General features: G+C 49.4%; 1 protein-coding gene and 1 long non-coding RNA gene across 2 annotated transcripts; one reads left to right on the forward strand and one right to left on the reverse strand.

The window, feature by feature from the left end:
- Positions 1-557: 557 nt before the first annotated feature.
- Positions 558-5,463, forward strand: LOC121138770. Its single transcript, XR_005875634.1, has 3 exons — positions 558-699; positions 3,932-4,729; positions 5,005-5,463. It is a non-coding gene; the product is annotated as an uncharacterized LOC121138770 (long non-coding RNA).
- A 5,878-nt stretch (positions 5,464-11,341) lies between these two features.
- Positions 11,342-15,762, reverse strand: Nkx2-6 (NK2 homeobox 6). Its single transcript, XM_005071021.2, has 2 exons — positions 15,528-15,762; positions 11,342-13,401 (listed from the first exon to the last, which is right to left on the reverse strand). Exons 1-2 carry the CDS (start codon positions 15,760-15,762, stop codon positions 12,803-12,805), a joined length of 834 nt encoding a protein of 277 aa, XP_005071078.1. The 3' UTR covers positions 11,342-12,802.
- Positions 15,763-16,110: the final 348 nt, after the last annotated feature.

Consider the following 16,110-nt stretch of genomic DNA (forward strand, 5'->3'; position numbering starts at 1 on the left):
GTTCCTGTCCTCAGTCCTCACTGAGAGGGGATGTGCTGTGATGTTTCTCTCAGCAGAGACCCTATGTTTCTCAACATAAAAAAATTCTCCTGGCACTGTGCCATCCCACCTGATTTTTTTTCACATCCTGGGGGATGTGGGAGGCAGAGAGCATTTTCCCAGAGTTCTTGGATGCTCAGCAATATTGGCATTGAGACTTGTCCCTTTGTTATTTGAGGGACTGACCTGGAACACTAAATTTTGGGGTCTGCTTCTACTAAAACATTCTTTGACATCAGCATTGAGAGAAGAAAGATTTACAGTTTTAGAGCTGCAAAGCCCAAGACCCCAAGATTTAGGCATTTGGCTGCGATGACTTCTTGCTTATTCATAAGAAGGCAGGTGGTATTGAGAGAAAGGTAAGAAGAAAAAGACAGAGGGAAGGAGCTACCAGCCACCCTTATCAAATCAGGAACCAACTTTTCCATTAACTGTGTTAGCAATCCCTGAGGACTTCTAGAACCTTGTCCTTACTAAAATTCTCACCTCTTTATACTGTTACCATGACAATGACTTTTCAACATGAGGATTTGAAGAGACATCTAAACCATGGTACCCTGAGAGGGCAGAGATAGGACCCTGGCCCTTTACAGCAGCCAATCTCAAAATCCAGGGCCTTATTAGACAACGATTTCTCCTCAGCAGACCTAGGCGGGCATTGTGAGTCTTCATTTCTACAAAGCTTTCAAGCAAGACCCTGGGGCCCCCATCTGTAACCAGTGGAAGCTGAGATCCCTGAGCAGTTAGAGAGGATACAATGTCATTGTGTGTGTGCGTGCGTGCATGCATGCATGCGTGTGGCTACAGTACACTCATACAATGAGCTCCAGACTTCCCACATGCCTGGACCCTTAGCCTCACTCCTGTCCTCACTCCTACCCAGGCTTCCTATCTCACACCTGCCCCAAAGCTCCTCTCTCTCTATCCCAAGACTTTGTGCCTGGGAATGCAGCTGTGCCCACCAGCATTCCCTGCACACCTCTCTGGACGGCCCAGGGGGTCAGCCTTTGGAGAACTTCGGTAGGCAGATAACATCAACCTCATGATGCCCCTCACCTCATCCATGCTCAGCACCCAAGGAAAGCCATGGAGAAGATTTATTAAGCAATAGGAGCCTAAGAGTATTTTGCTACTAGTGCCCTGGTCAGCAGCGCCCCCCCTCCCCCTCTGCAGCTGCTGGGCTGTATCTGCAGAAGTGTCCCTGGTCTCTGACTGGGTGGCCACTCCTGATCTGTTCAACAGCTTAGCAGAGGTCCTCACCTGGGAGACACATTGGGGATGTTTGTCTAGGGGAGGGGCCTTTGACCTTCCCCTAGCACTGACTACCCCTGGCAACTCGATACCTTCCCTCTGCCACTCTCAGTTGTTCTGAGAGTCTCCCATGACACTGAGTTGTCAGAGCCTTGATTGCCCTAGAAGGATGGTAACGATCTTCAGAGGGAAGGTGGTCATCTGAGAAAGTGGCAGAGCTAGTTCTTAGACCTGGGATGGGGAACTGGGGCAATGACACTGTGTGGCTCTGCAGAAAGCTCTACCTGCCTTGAACTAGACAGGACCTAGGGACTCCACGAGAGTATCTGAAAAGAAAGGTCATTTGCTCTAGGGTTGTAATACAATGTCCATCAGATATTTCCCCTAAGTCCACTTTGGATGGTACAGAGTTGGCTCACAAGGCGGTTATGGAAACTGCTGGCAATGAGCTGGGGTTGTGTCTGAGTCAAGGCTTGGCATTCCCAGTGACAGCAGTGGGACAGGCTGGGCCTGGATGGTGTTTGGACAGCTTGGATGGGAAGTGGCCACCAGCGTTGGGGTTGGGTGGAAGGGCAGACCCTCAAGACCACCCAATATCAGTGGCCAGGGCCTGCAAGGCTTTAGGACAGAGGGCACCTTGCATTCTGGTCCGGTGTTTATCCAAGCCCTCCTCCCCCACAGGGAGCTGGAGAAGGGAGAAGGGAGAAGAAACTGAAAGGCACGGGTGTAGACAGGAAGTGTGCAAGATTCCTATTTACACACAGGCAGAGAGGAGACCCCGCACATCATTTTAGAAGTAGGGAAAACGTTCTGAGAGACTTGTCTGAAATCACACACCAGTGACTAAGTCAGAACCTGGCTGTCTTTGTTTCGTTGTTTTTATTTTTTTTAAACCAAAATGTTTTGTTTTCTGTTTGTTCAGTTTTTGTTTTGTGTTGTGTTGTTAGACAGGATCTCACAAAACCCAGGCTGCCTTTGAACTTGTTCTGCAGCTGATTTTGAGCTGACCCTCTTGTTTCCACCTCCAGAATTCTGGGATTACAGGCAAGAACCATCATACCTGCCTCAAATGTTCTCCAAAGAGGAAGAGAGGAGGGAGGGAGGAGGGGGGACAAGGACGCTGAAAAAGGCAAAGATAATTGCTATCATTTAATTTGTTTTTGTTTGTTTGTTTTTAAGGAGGAATAAGTAGAAACTTTTTGGGGCTGGATAGATGGTGCAGTGGTTAAGTGTGCTTGCCAGCCTTCCAGAGGACCTGAAGTTTAGTTCCCAGCACACATGGACAGCTTCTAACTGCCTGGAACTCCAGCTCCAGGGCATCTGGACTTAGAGGGCATCCCAACATGGCAGAGGCTCTCACACATACACACAGAAGTAAAATACTGCAGTCTCAGCTAAAACAATCTTGTCAGGACTTTTTAAGTGTGTGTGTGTGTGTGTGTGTGTGTGAGAGAGAGAGAGAGAGAGAGAGAGAGAGAGAGAGAGAGAGAGAGAGAGGTTGCACACATTCCATGACAACTTTGTGTTGGTGCTGTGAGCAGCTTCCTTGCTGAGTTGTAATTTGAATTGGTCCATATGTGTGGGAAGACCGGTGCTCAGCTAGGCAGTGTTGGGGCGAGTGTGTGTGTGTGTGTGTGCACATGAGCGTGTGTGTACGTGCGTGCATGTGGTGTATGTCATTAAGATGTGGCAAGGTCACTGGTGCTCAGCATGGCAGTGGCGGGGCGTGGGGAGGGTAAAAGGTCACTGGGTTATGCTTTCAAAACAATGAATACTGGTCTCATAGAGTTTGCTTCTGAGAGACAGGTTATGAAAAGCAAATGACCCCCCCACACACACACAGTTTGGCTTCCTCTCTTACTATCAGGCCCCTCCCATGTGGCCATCAATCTCATGATGCAGCCAAGGTAGGGCCTTGCCAGGACAAAGGGGTTACCTGCTGTTGGATTTATTACTTTAAAAATGTGAGCTTTTAATAAATTTTGTTTTACTCCATCTGGGCACAGGCATTTTGCCACAGAAATGAAGAGACCAAATAATTCAGCTACGTCTTGGCGATAGACCTGAGGCAAACTCAATTCACTCAGTGAGGTCCATTCTCCAAGCATCCTAAACTCAGGGGAAGTTAAGCACGTTGAGCCAGAACAGATCAACAGGGAGGGCTTGGTAGGAAGACCCTCTCCCTTGAAGTGCTTTTGAGACTAGAAAAGAGGCAGGGGGAGGGCAGAGTCATTTGCAACACATGCCTTTAATCCTAGCACTGAGGAGGCAGAGGCTGACTGTTCTTTGAAATCTGAACCAGCCTGCTCCAGTGAGTTCTATTCTGAGTTTGTTTTTCAACAGTTGTATTTTCTCTGGTCTTGGTGGTGCCAGCCTGCAGTCTCAGCATTCAAGAAGCTGAGGCAGGAGGTTCAAGAGTTCAAGAGCAGCCCGGGCCATTGTCTCAAGCAAGCCAACAGACCCAAACCAGAATCAAAACCAGCTATATCTTAGACTAAGCACCCACACTTTGTCCTGGACAGAAGACCTACAAACACGTGGCTTTGTAGTCTGGTCTGACACATTTATGAGGGCGACTTTGGATAAATCCTTCACCTTCCTTAATTCTGTCAACTGCAATGATCTTTTTCTCACATGACAGTTACATCTGATTGGACAGCCCGGTTCAGCACCCAGCGCTTTTCCTAGGAACTGTAGTGCCTATGGGATTCTATGTTTGCTGATGGCACTCAGACGCCAGGAAAGGAGTGGATATCACCTGACTAAGAAGACTCGGAAACGGAAACGCTGCTCACAACAAAACAGGGAGACTCTGGTGGAGGTTCAAGGAATGTGGAGCAGTCCCTCATTCCCTGGAGAAAATGGGAGCAATGGCGTCCTCTGGTGGTCATTTAAAGTTCTGCATGCAATGTCAATTTCCTCACTTCCAAAGACTGTTGACCTTGTATGTGACCCTTCCAAGCAGGTTTGGGAGATTGATTCTCAACACAGGTGTCCCTAATCGGGAACCCAAGTCTCAAGGGCATTTGTGATGTCCTATATATATGTCAGACATCTGAAAGAGTCAGTACTTCCTTATTCATCCGACTGTATCCATGAGGCTGTGATGAGATACCACGTTGAGTCAGAAAGTAAGCACCAGATGTAGATCCTTGGCAAGATGACTGTATGGGCTTGGACATTACCCTGAAAGTAAGGACCAGCATCTTTCAATGGTAGTGGGAAGCCTTGGGACTTACTGGAAAGAAGTGGATGTAGACACCTCAACCTGGGCTTCTTCGTGTTGACTCATTTTAATCACCTTGAGCTTGAGTCTGCTGATTTGGGAGCTTGTGTCTTTCACCCTAAGTCCTTGGTCTCTGTGCGGTTTGTGCCCTGTGTTTCCGGAGCCCCTTCTCTTTTCAGGTATCTCCCAGGCCACTTGGACTTGCTTTGTTTTGTAAGTATCTTTTATGTTCGGGTCTGTTGTTTTTCTAATGACATGCCTACCTTCTTCATCCATAAAGATGCCTACCTGTGATCAGTTACTGTAGTAACAGCCACCTTATCAGTGGCTTTAACAAAAGAAGAAAGTTACATTTCCTCTCAGGTAGAAGTTGAGGGCTAAGTGGATACAAGCTGATACAATTCTGTGATGTTAAGTATTAGGCTTCTCCCACCTAATTACTCTTTTAGCATTTAGGATCATTGCTACTGTGCCTGTCATTTCATCAGGATTCCTGCCAGCCACAGGAAGAGGACAGAAGACCCCTTCCACTGAAGGCTGTCTCCTGGAAGGTGCACCCGTTACTTCCACAGACATCTTTTAACTCAGAGCTTTGTGCTTGACCCCTGGTGCCTGCACAGGAGGCTGGGAGAACACCATCTTCAGCTGAGAGGAGGTGTGCTAGACTAAAATTCAGTTGCTGAAGAAGGAAGGAGAGGAACGGTGGGTGCTAGCTCGACCTCTCTGCCACCTGTGTTCCCACTGAAAGTGCCTATCTAAGAACCAGTGTCACCAGTGAGCTAGAGTTAAGTGTATCCTCCCCCATGTCCTTGTGATGTTTGCAGCCTCTTTTCTTACGGTTTCCTCGGCATCTTGAGAACAGAACTCTGTTTTATGCACTCTTGTCTTTCTCATTGTTCTACCCCCCTTTTTTGGTACAGGAGAAAGTGTGTTAAACTTAGCAGTGGGTCCCTTGTGAATACACGAGCGTGATTGTGCAGGTGCCCTTACATGTGTGGATGCGAGTGCATGTGTGTGAAGCCTAGAGTCGATGCCAACTGCTTTAGTCACTCGAAACTTTTGTGTTGTGAGTCAGGGTCTCTCACTGAAGCTGGTTCATCCATTCACGTTAGCTGCCTGGGTGAAGAGCTCCAGGGACTCGGCTGTCTCCTCCATTCCCAGCACTCAGGTAACAGATTTATGCCATCATACTGGCTTCCTGTGCAGTCGCTAGGTCTCTGAACTCAGGTTCTTGTGCTGGTACGGCAGGTGCTTTGCCCACTGAAACATGTTGCCAGACCTTAAGGGTACTTTTGAATGAGAGTAGTCTTAGTCTCCTTCCCTGGAACGCTCAGTGGAGTATTCCTTAATTCTTGCTATCTGAACTTGACCCACAGGAGAGCAGCCAGAGGGATGAAATGAGACACTTTCTTCCTGTCTATGTCTGTGGTCCCTGAATGACACAAACTGTTGGCTGTCACAACAAGAAAGGGGGTTCTTCTACAGGATTTTGACTCCCCAAGTCAAAGCCTGAAAAACCTTGTGGAGATATGTAAGAAACCTAAACAGCAACAACTTACTTCTTGATCCATGTAACAATCAGTAAATAGAACCCAGAGTCCCAGCTTCTGGACAGGCCTAAGGTGGAGATGCACTGCCCAGACCAGACCTTCTTTGTTTAGAAAAGACAGACATCAGACATAAAGGGTGACTCTCAGGGCTTTGAGAACAGTAAAGCACACTGAGATAGACCTCTCTGGGGACTGCGGAGATGAGGCCTGGGGGTTGGGTTGGGGTGGGGTACGGAAGGACAACAGACAGGAGCCATGATGAAAAGTTTGGCTTACTAAAGACCTTGTTTAGTATTCCATTATCCTGGGCTGCATGTTTCAGGCAATTAGGCTGGGCTGGTGACAGGTTGAGGCAGAAGTCACCGAGGCATGGTAGGGAGGAGGCAGGCTGGCCTGAGACCTGTTTCAGAGGCCAACCCCTGAGACTGAGACAGCTCTCCAAGGCTCCAGCCAGCCGCTGAGCAGATCTTGTCTCCCTTACCCTGGAATCTGGACAGCAGCACGGAGATCTACCTTTCTTTCCCTCAGGTTGATGCTGAGGGTTGGGAGGTGCTACATGGACCTGAATGGAATCTGGAGGAAGGGAAAACTCCTCAACCCCCCAAATACACACTTTCAGCTTTCTCCCTGCTGTTGGAGGAGGTGTGGTTAAGGAACTTGGTGGGCGTGGGGTGAAAAGTCCCACATGCTGGCCACTGAATGTAAGATCGGCGTCCCTGGAGGTTCAGAATGAAAATCTTCAAGTGGAGCTTGCCCTGGCACCCGGAGGTGCAGTGGTACCACTCCCACCCAACGCCACCCTACCCTCTCTGTACTTTTTATCTTACCTGTTAGCGTTGTGTGCCTGGGGCTTACAGAAGTCATAAAAGGGCATTGGATCCCCTGGAACTGTAGTTAAAAATGCTTGTGGCTGCTAGAAACCGAACCAGGGTCTTTGCAAGAGCAGCAAGAGCTCTCAACTGCTGGTCCATCTCTCCAGCCCCTCTGTGCTAACAACAACAGCAGCAGCAATAAAACACCCCAAAGAAACTCAAAAGAAAACAGGGTCTCATGCATCCCAAACTGGCCTCTCAATCACTAGATAGTCAAGGATTACTAAGAAGTTTTGAACTTTAGATCTTGTATCTCCTGAGTGAGGAGATTACATGTAGGCTTGAGCCACCATGCCTTGAACTCAGGGCTTGATGCGTGTTATGTGAGTACCCAGTCACACCCCCAGCCTTAGAGTTTTAACATATAATTTTTTAACCAGTTCTTGGTTTTCATTTTCTTAATGAATACTGGGTGGTTGACCACACAGGACTTCATCTGTCTCCCACTGAGCTCACCCCTAGACTTTATTTATCCCCTTTTGATGCTTTCCAAAAACCTATCTTCTGTAGTTTTTACTTGTAGCATAGAGAAAACAAAGTTCCTTGAGAGTTACGGAGCTGGTAGGAATTTTTTGAAGTAGCTACTCACAAAGCCACAGGACCAAGAGCAGAGGGCCAGGGGCATAGTTACAGTAATCGATAACTCATAGTTACAGTAATCAATAACTCATAGTGTGACGGTCACTTCTGGGGCCCTTGCACACATCTTCATGAATGGGGGTAGTCATCCTTCTGGGGCCCTTGCACACGTCTTCATGAATGGGGGTAGTCACCCTTCATGGTCTTTGTGAATTGGTTCTAGGAAATCCCCCTTCCTCCTTAGATGCCAAAATCCATGGATGTCAGATATTTTTATTAAAGCAGCCCAGTGTTTGCACAGACACACATACCATTCTGTATCTACTAGGTGTCTCTAGGTAACAGAGGGTACTCACTACAATACTTAGATATTTCAAATGTAGAGACACAGCACAGTATTTAAGGGCAGGCAACTCTCACTTTTTGGAACTGTTGGAGTTTTTCCAAGTATTTAAATACCTAACATTGAATCTGTGAATAGAGAGGGGTCAGCTTGCCTGTATCTGATGGAGAAGGTGAGTCCTGTGAGAAACGATGAAGTAGTTTACAAGGGTAGACCAGTGGTGGGTGGGTATTCATTCCATCAATAGAAATCTAGCACAGGGATTGTGTCTCAATGGTAGAGCACTTGCCTGGCATGTGTGAGGTCCTGAGTTCATCCATAATCACACACACACACACATACACAGAGAGAGAGACAGACAGACAGACAGAGCAGCACACACACAAATATAGTTATACACATGCACACACACAACTGCTCACCAATGACTAGAAGCCCAGCAGCAGGTGGATCATTGCCCAGCAAGTTACAGTAGCAAGAAGAGACAAATCTCAGCTGTAGATTACAGTTGTGCCCATGAGAAAAGACACCACTAAAGCAGTGTTACTGGCCCAGCTATACCTGATCTATACATTAAAGTACATATACCTAGTGCCTTCTAATGCAGCACGACAACATACCTAAGTTACATGCAACAGCCTGTATGAATCCCCATGCCCGTGGAATAAAGGAGGCCAGTCACAAAAGAATCCATGCAGGCTGATCCCCAGTACCCTTCCAAACAAGACACAACTGAAGGGAACATCTGTACCACCAGGTCCATAATAAGAAGCCTGAAAATCTTTATCTCAGCGTCTGGGACCTCCTCTGGGGGATGGGTGGGGGTAAGGGGAGGGGTTGCATTTTTGGAGGATGTGGGGAGCTGAGCTGCAGGAGGGCACCCAGTGGATGCTTGGGTGACACACAGAGAGCCACACAAAGTTAGAATGATGGCCGCAGAGTTCCAGCTTCTTAGTGTTACAGAGGGAGAGACTAAGGCCAGAGAGGTTAGAAGGCTGACCCAACATCACAGAGCATGCTCCTAACTAAACTAGGGTCAGAGTGATAACAATTCCCTCACTACCACCCTCTGAAGGGGAGGGCTGAGGGGCGCTGATTTTAAGCCCAATCCCTTTCTTTTCCAGGAAAGGAAAAGAGTCAGTCATTGACATAAGGAGGGCATGAATGCTGGGAATTCTACTTTCCAAATGGAAGTTTTAAAAGATTTAAATATACCCTCCAACTCAGAATGATGACGGTGGTGGTGGTGATGATGATGATGATAACATTACAAAAGTAAATGCCTCAAGTCTCCCACAACTCCTGTCTAGACTCTATTTGGTACACAGCCTGGGAACCAGTGGGCTTAAGGGGGGGATGGGCCAGCAGATGAAGGATCAGGAGCCACAAAGTCTGCAAGTGTGTTGACTCACCCACCTGGCCTAGGTGAAGCCCCTGGGCCTGGGACAGCCAGGACAGGAACCTCTGCTATCTCTCTGAGAGCTTTTTGTTTTGTTTAGAGGTCAATTACTTCCCATTTGGGGGACTTGTGAACATTAAGAGGTGACTGGAGTGAAGGGTCTGAAGGATGCAGATAAGGCTAGGGCTGTGTGCAGAGCGGCTCCCTCCCCAGTAAAAGCCCTGTGAGGATGAGTGAGGGGCTCACAGAGTGGGCAGATTTTAGCACTGGACAGATTACTGGGAAGACTGACAGCTGGGGGTTGGGGCTTCCAAGGCTGGGGTGTGTGTGCGGGTGCTTTTCACAGCAGCTGTTGGGCACAGAAGAGAATTTTCCTTGCTCCTCTTTCCTCAAGAAATCTTTGGTGTGCTGAGAAACCCAGACTTACTGTCAGGAGTTGCCTTCTGGGATGCGTGTGAATGGGTTCTGTCATTGTGAGTTTTTATGTTGGAGGTTAGTCAGATAGGGGTGTCAGCAGTCTGGGGGGGCGGGGCAACAAAAGATGAAGCTCCATCAGTCTGTGTGTCCTATGCTTTCCTCAAGCTTGTTTGCCCCAAGCTTGGTTGCAGCATGGCGCTGTGAAAGAAAAGGGAGGCTGCTCAGTGGAACTTCAGTGAATTGCCTGTAACTCCCAAACTCCCAAATGCATGCCATGATGTGTGGCTCAGACCCCTGGGACAGGACTGTGACCCCAGTATTGGGACCTCTGCTTGTCTCCATAGCAAAGACATGAGCCTCTGTGGGAGAAACAGATCCTTCCCACACTCATCACCAAAGCCACCCAACTCTCTCCAAGCGTCCCCTGACATCGTCCCCAGCAGGGTTTTCTTCTTCCTGGAGCTTTTGTCTGTCCTGACACACAGTATACACCACCCTCTATTTTTCAGACACCTTTCTCGAATTGCCTTTCCCTAGCTTAGATAATAAAGCCCTGAAGGGTGGCAGCTGTATCTCATTTGCTCCTGCACTCCTACCGGGAAGGTACAGGTACAATGACCCAGCGTGGCAGACCTGAGCCTGCCTGCCTGTCACTCAGAGAGCTCCCATCCCCTTGGCTTTCTTCCAAGCTTCCCCCTAGGTGGGATGGCCTGGACTAACTTGGCTTAATCTAGGAGCCAGGACCTATCCAGAACACAACACACTGTTGCTTCTATGACTTTTCTAGGCCAAAAGGGTAGGAAAGGCATAACATTTATCAATTTCTTACTGTTCCAAAGATCTAGAACACAGTACTATCTGAGGTAGAGCCTGTTCCAGGGAGCTTGAGGGGGGGGGGGCTTCTAAGGAAAACCTGATAGGCTTCAGTGGCAACTTTGGATTGAAAGATGCCAATCCTGACTTTGGGAGCCCATTCTACATGGAGGGATGCTCTCTCAGCCTGGACACATGGGGGAGGGCCTAGGCCCCAGCCTGGATGATATGGCAGACTTTGGAGATGCCCCATGAAAGGTCTCACCCTCCCTGGAGAGTTGAGTAGGGATTGGATGGGGGGTTGGGGGGCTGAAGGGGGAGGGGAGGGAGAGGGAGCTGGGATTGACATGTGAAGGAAGCTTGTTTCTAATTTAAATAAATAAATGTGAAAGATGTCAATCCTGATGCAGCATTAGTGTCCAAATGCCCCCCCCTTTGATAAGCACACCCTTCAAAGTGAGAGTTAGGAGACCCCTCTGATGATTCTCACAGTACAGAAGGTTTAGCTGAGTCTTTAGTCTAGCTGAGGAAATCTCTTGAGATTTTCAAATCTGAAATACGTGTACATTTTAAAAACTATTTTATTTAGACCTGCACTCCCCTCCTAGCCAAAGATAGCCCATTGCCTCTGTTTCTGTTTCCCCCTCCAGAGCTGGAGTTGTAAGCCTGTGTCACTGCGCTCAGGCTCTGCAGTAGTGGGGATCCAGCTCAGGGTCTCCTACACGCAAAGCCAACAACCAATCCAGCCGCATCTGCAGCCAGTATTCCACACTCTTTTGTCTTTTTAAGTCCCAGGGGCACAACAATAAGAGGGCGCTGATGCACTTCCAAATAGACTTTTATTAACAGCGGAGAAATGAAAAATAAGAGGAAGAGAACAAAGGGAAAGTATGAGGAAGTGATACTGAACCATAGAGCTGCTTCTGGGAATAAAGGTGCTAAGTCAAGCCTGAAGACCCACAGGGTAAAAGGGGAGAGGGTCTGCTTCACTTTGTCCTCTCTCTGCCATCACCATGGCAAGGCGTGCACCTCCTTCCTCCCCCAGTGAATAAATGTTAAAAAGAGAAATTGGTAGTGGATTTTAAAAAGGAATAGTGGCTTGGGTTTCCCTAGAATAGGCATCTAACTCTTAACGATGCAAGCTGCCAACCACTGAGCATCTTTCAGAGAAGATCAAACCGGCCCCTTCCTCGCTCCCTCACTGGAGCATGTTGTCCAGGGAAAATGGCAGGGAGTCCCCTATAGTTAAATATGGGAACCTGTTCAACAGAATTCAGCTGAGGGTTAGAGAATTCTCAGAGTTGCAAATGAAGTTCAACAAAACTGACATCACATTTTTCCTACCTAATACCCTGCTGTTTGTCCTGCCAAAGCTAAATTCCTATTTGACCCCGTACTCCCATTAATGGAGTTCATTTTCAGTTTTCCAGTCGGATGATTTAAGATGGGGGAGTGTAAAGTTTTCACAATTTTGAAGATCCCACAGTTAAAGTTTCTGCTATCTTTTTAGATTTACCTGGGGTGGAGAGGGCTATTTTCCTGACGGGGGACTTAAAATGTCCCCTTTTATTTTGCTTTGGATACAGGACTCCTTATGTAGACTAGGTTGTTCCTTGGATTCCCCGATCCTCCCGCTTGGGTTTCCTGAATGCTGGGATTACAGGTGTAGGCCTTCCTGCCCTCTGAGAACCTATCAGGGTCCTGGTGCCTATAACAGGCACGTCCACCGAATATAGTTAGCTCATTACAGCTCATTTGCTCGTCCAGCGGTTCCCTGCACAAAACGCAGTTGCTGAGAGCAGAGTCCCTCAGCGGCAAGTGAGATCACCGCTAGGGAAAGTGCTTGCCAACGGATCTTCTGGGAGGTTCAGGGTGCACAAACTGTAAATCCTATCTGGGGCGCTTCCAGGCTCGTCTTCTGGCATCTTCAGCGGCGATGTAACATTTCTATTTTCTCAACTCCGCATCCCGTCTACCCGTGCGCTTGTTCCTTTAAGGGATGGAGTGAGGACAGCCTTGACCCAGGCCTCCAGAATGCTTGCAATTGTTTTAAGGGGGTTGTGGCTCAGAGTCACCTGTTTCCAAATTGTCAGTCATCATACTATTCTCTGCATAGCATCTAGGTGGTCAGCCAAATAGCGGTTATATCTCCGAGGGAAAGAATGTTCTCAGAGCCAGCCGGTGACCGCTCCTCTGGGCAGTTCAGTCCTGAGATCAGTAAGGTGGGCAGTACCAGGCCGACCGCCGCTTTCCATCCCCTTGGCGAAGCTCAACTCCACCAGGCACCAAACTGAGTAGCTGAGCCCCGGCTATTCACCAGGCCGTGACTCCCTGTAGCGTGGTGGGAAGATGGCCCTGCGGGGCAGCACTCGGGCTACCTGGGCTGAAACCAGAGCTGGCTAGGGGTGGGAGTGGCCCGGAGCCGGCGCCCGTGTAGTGGCCTGCGTAGCTAGCACTATAGGGAGTGCCCGAGTAGCCCCCGAAACAAGAATGGGGCGTGTAGGGACCCGGGAACACGGGGGCTTCGGGACCCAGACAAGGCTTGCCGTCCAGCACTAGGACGGGCACTGCCACTCGGCGCGGTGTTAGCTGGTGGCCCGCCAGTTCCAGGGTTTGGTCCTGGCGCTGCCTCTTGCACTTGTAGCGCCTGTTTTGGAACCAGATCTTGACCTGCGTGGACGTGAGCTGCAGCGCGCTGGCCAGGTGCTCGCGCTCGGGCGCAGACAGGTACCGCTGCTGCCGGAAGCGCCGCTCCAGGGCCAGCACTTGGGCCTGCGAGAACAGCACGCGGGGCTTCCGCCGCTGCCGCGTCCTGGCGAACTCCGGGTGTACATTGTCGCTGCCGTTGCCCACACCGCGCTCCATCCTCGGGTTCCCAGCTCCAAGCGGGGCGATCGCGCGCGGAGGAGTCTCTAAAACCACATGGAAGAAACACCATCAACAGCCAGCAACAGGCTCGGGTTGGGGTTGTTTTCACTAGCTAGCCCTTACCCGTTTCCTTTTGTCCTCACCCTCCTCTACCCGCCTCCCTGGTGGGTCTGGTGGTCTATTTCTCAGATCTCTGTCGCGTTTGTACCTGCCACAGCCTGGGTAGAGTCGGATATTCTGGGAGCCCCTGTGTACGCATCTTTTCGCCAATGGAAAATTTCGGATCAGGTGTGCCTATTTTTCTTGAATTGTGTCTGGTAGTCCAACAGTTTGAGAAATCTTACAACGTGAGTGTGCGGGCCTGTCAGAATGGCGCTGGACCTTAAACTTTACAAGCACGATGCTCTGCAGTGCAAATTAAGAACAAGTTATTGATATTTCCCGAGCAGATTAAAAGTCAGATATTTCCTGGTCCCGAGGGTTGGAAATAGAGGTTCTCTTTGATGTGTGAAATTGGGATCCATATTTTGACTTTTTGATAAGCAGTCCCTTCCTCGTTAGGTCTTTTTGACAAGCAGGTGGTCCTGTGGTTAAGTTGTAGTGTTTCCTTCAGCTGGGGTGTGACTATACCCCAGCCCGCCTAGATGTAGCCTCTTCCACTGCTTCCCACTCCTCTTGTCTTTGTTTAAGATCCCGTAGGTCCCCAAGAAGGGTGGAGAGGAAACTCAGAGGCGGAAAAATTCGGGGACATCGAAGGGAACATCTAAGGGCACAAAGATGGCCAGGCCAGTGTCCGGATGGCTTGGGTTGAGATCCTGACTTGCATCCCCTAGACCGGGGTTCCCCTCTGGGTAGCCGACAGCTGTTTCAGGAGATGAAATCGAAGACACCCAAAGTGGGAAAACCGGAGGGTTTGTTTCCTTTAAAAAATCTAAAGGAGACCGACCTCCAGCGATGCTGAAGAGCCAGCCAGAGACGCCAATTGAAAGCAGCTGACTCAGCAAAGGCCTTCCAATCGCTTTAAGTTCCTAAATTCGGGTCAGCCTGATCTACATAGCCAACTCCAGGCCGGCAGAATTTCAAAGTCCCCATCAGGAAAAGAGCTCCCCCCACCTCCGTAAATCCAAAAAGACTGTAGAAACCTTAACTGTAGATCTCTAAAATTATGAAAATTTTACTCTCTCAATCTGAAGTTATTCAAATTGAGGACTGGAAATACATTCGATTTTATTGGGAACCCCGGGTCAGATGGAACTTCGCTCTGGTAGGACAAACACCAGGGGACTGAACACAAATTGGGATTTGACTTACTTGAATTTCATTTTTAGACGGTGAAAATTATCTCACCCCCGACCAACTGATACACTAAAGGTTAAATTCAATTTAGTGAGATCCTGTCTCAAATAATCCCAAACCCAAATAAATAAGTTGAAAGGTAAGAGTTAGCACCCTGTACCCTCTTAGTCACAGCTGGAGAGCTCTGAGCCCTGCTTTCAAGAAGCCAAGAGGTTCTGATGGGGACACATGTCACATGTTGTGGTGAAGTCTACCAGATGGCCCAGTCCCCTGACAGTCCTCAGGGACAGGCTGGGGTGGGCCCTGTGCGGCTATCACAGGCAGAAGACAGGCTGCCAGTCAAGGGACATACATCCACCCAGGTGTGCCTGTGGCTGAGACAGCCGGGCAAAATCACCTTAGCCCTTTCTCAGCAAAGCTGAAAGGAACTTCAAGCTAGCAGACCCTTACCCAGGGAACTTGTTCCTCCTCTCCCAATTTTTCTACAGAGAAGCGTGTGTGTGTGTGTGTGTGTGTGTGTGTGTGTGTGTGTGTGTGTGTGTGTGTGTGTGCGCGCGCGCGCGCGTTCAGATAAATCAACATACCCGATGTTGTTTCCCTCTAGAAAGGTTTGGTCTAGGCAGGCAAGGGCAGTAAGTTATGGTAAAGAGGTTTGGTGGGGAAACTAGGCTCCACTGCAATCATGTCTTTGTGGTTAGCAGAGGGGCAGCTGCAGGAAGGAACACCCTACGATTCAAGTCCTTAGGAGGCAGGACTAGGAACAGGGAGGCTATCTTTCGGACTCCTAAATAAAATGAGGGAAGATAGGGTGGGACCCCAGCAGATGCCATTTCTCCATCAGTGACGCCTGTAGGAAAGACCTGTGCTTACTCACCTGGCTCCGTCTCCACGACTGTCTCCCAGGGGCACCGAAGAGGGTCTGATCTAGCGTGGGCCCTGTCGCCGCTCCCTGTCCCTCCGGATTCCGGGTCCATTGTTAGGTACTGAGGCTTTTCGGGGTTCCTATGCAAGTCCCATTGTGATGGAGTCTTGGGGTCATTCTGCTCATGCTCCAGCCTGAGGATGTCGTCTACGGAGAAGGGGGTGGAGGTGACAGGGCTCAGCAGCATCTGGGAAGTCCAGGGGGTGGAGCTGACAAGTTCTCAACTTCTGTCAGACGTGGCAACCCCTAACTCCCCCTTTTGTGATGGCAGGCCTAAGCGACTCCCGGAGGCACACTCACGGTCCAGGCCCGCGCCTTCCTTTGGCCTTGTCTGCAGGCTGGAGGACCAGGACTGGGTGATAAAATTGCGGTCCTCCATTGGTTCCCACAGAAACCACGTGCTAACCCTGCACTTTCCTCCCCAAGCGCAGGCTTTTGGGCCCTTCTGCTCGTCCCCTTTATGGGAGGGTTGGTCCCCATTGACAATCAAAAGCAAAGGGCGTGGCCTATATCTCAAGAGGGAGCAACCCGGAGC

Source organism: Mesocricetus auratus, unplaced genomic scaffold, assembly GCF_017639785.1.
Source record: "Mesocricetus auratus isolate SY011 unplaced genomic scaffold, BCM_Maur_2.0 Super-Scaffold_2245, whole genome shotgun sequence".
Lineage (NCBI taxonomy): Eukaryota > Metazoa > Chordata > Mammalia > Rodentia > Cricetidae > Mesocricetus > Mesocricetus auratus.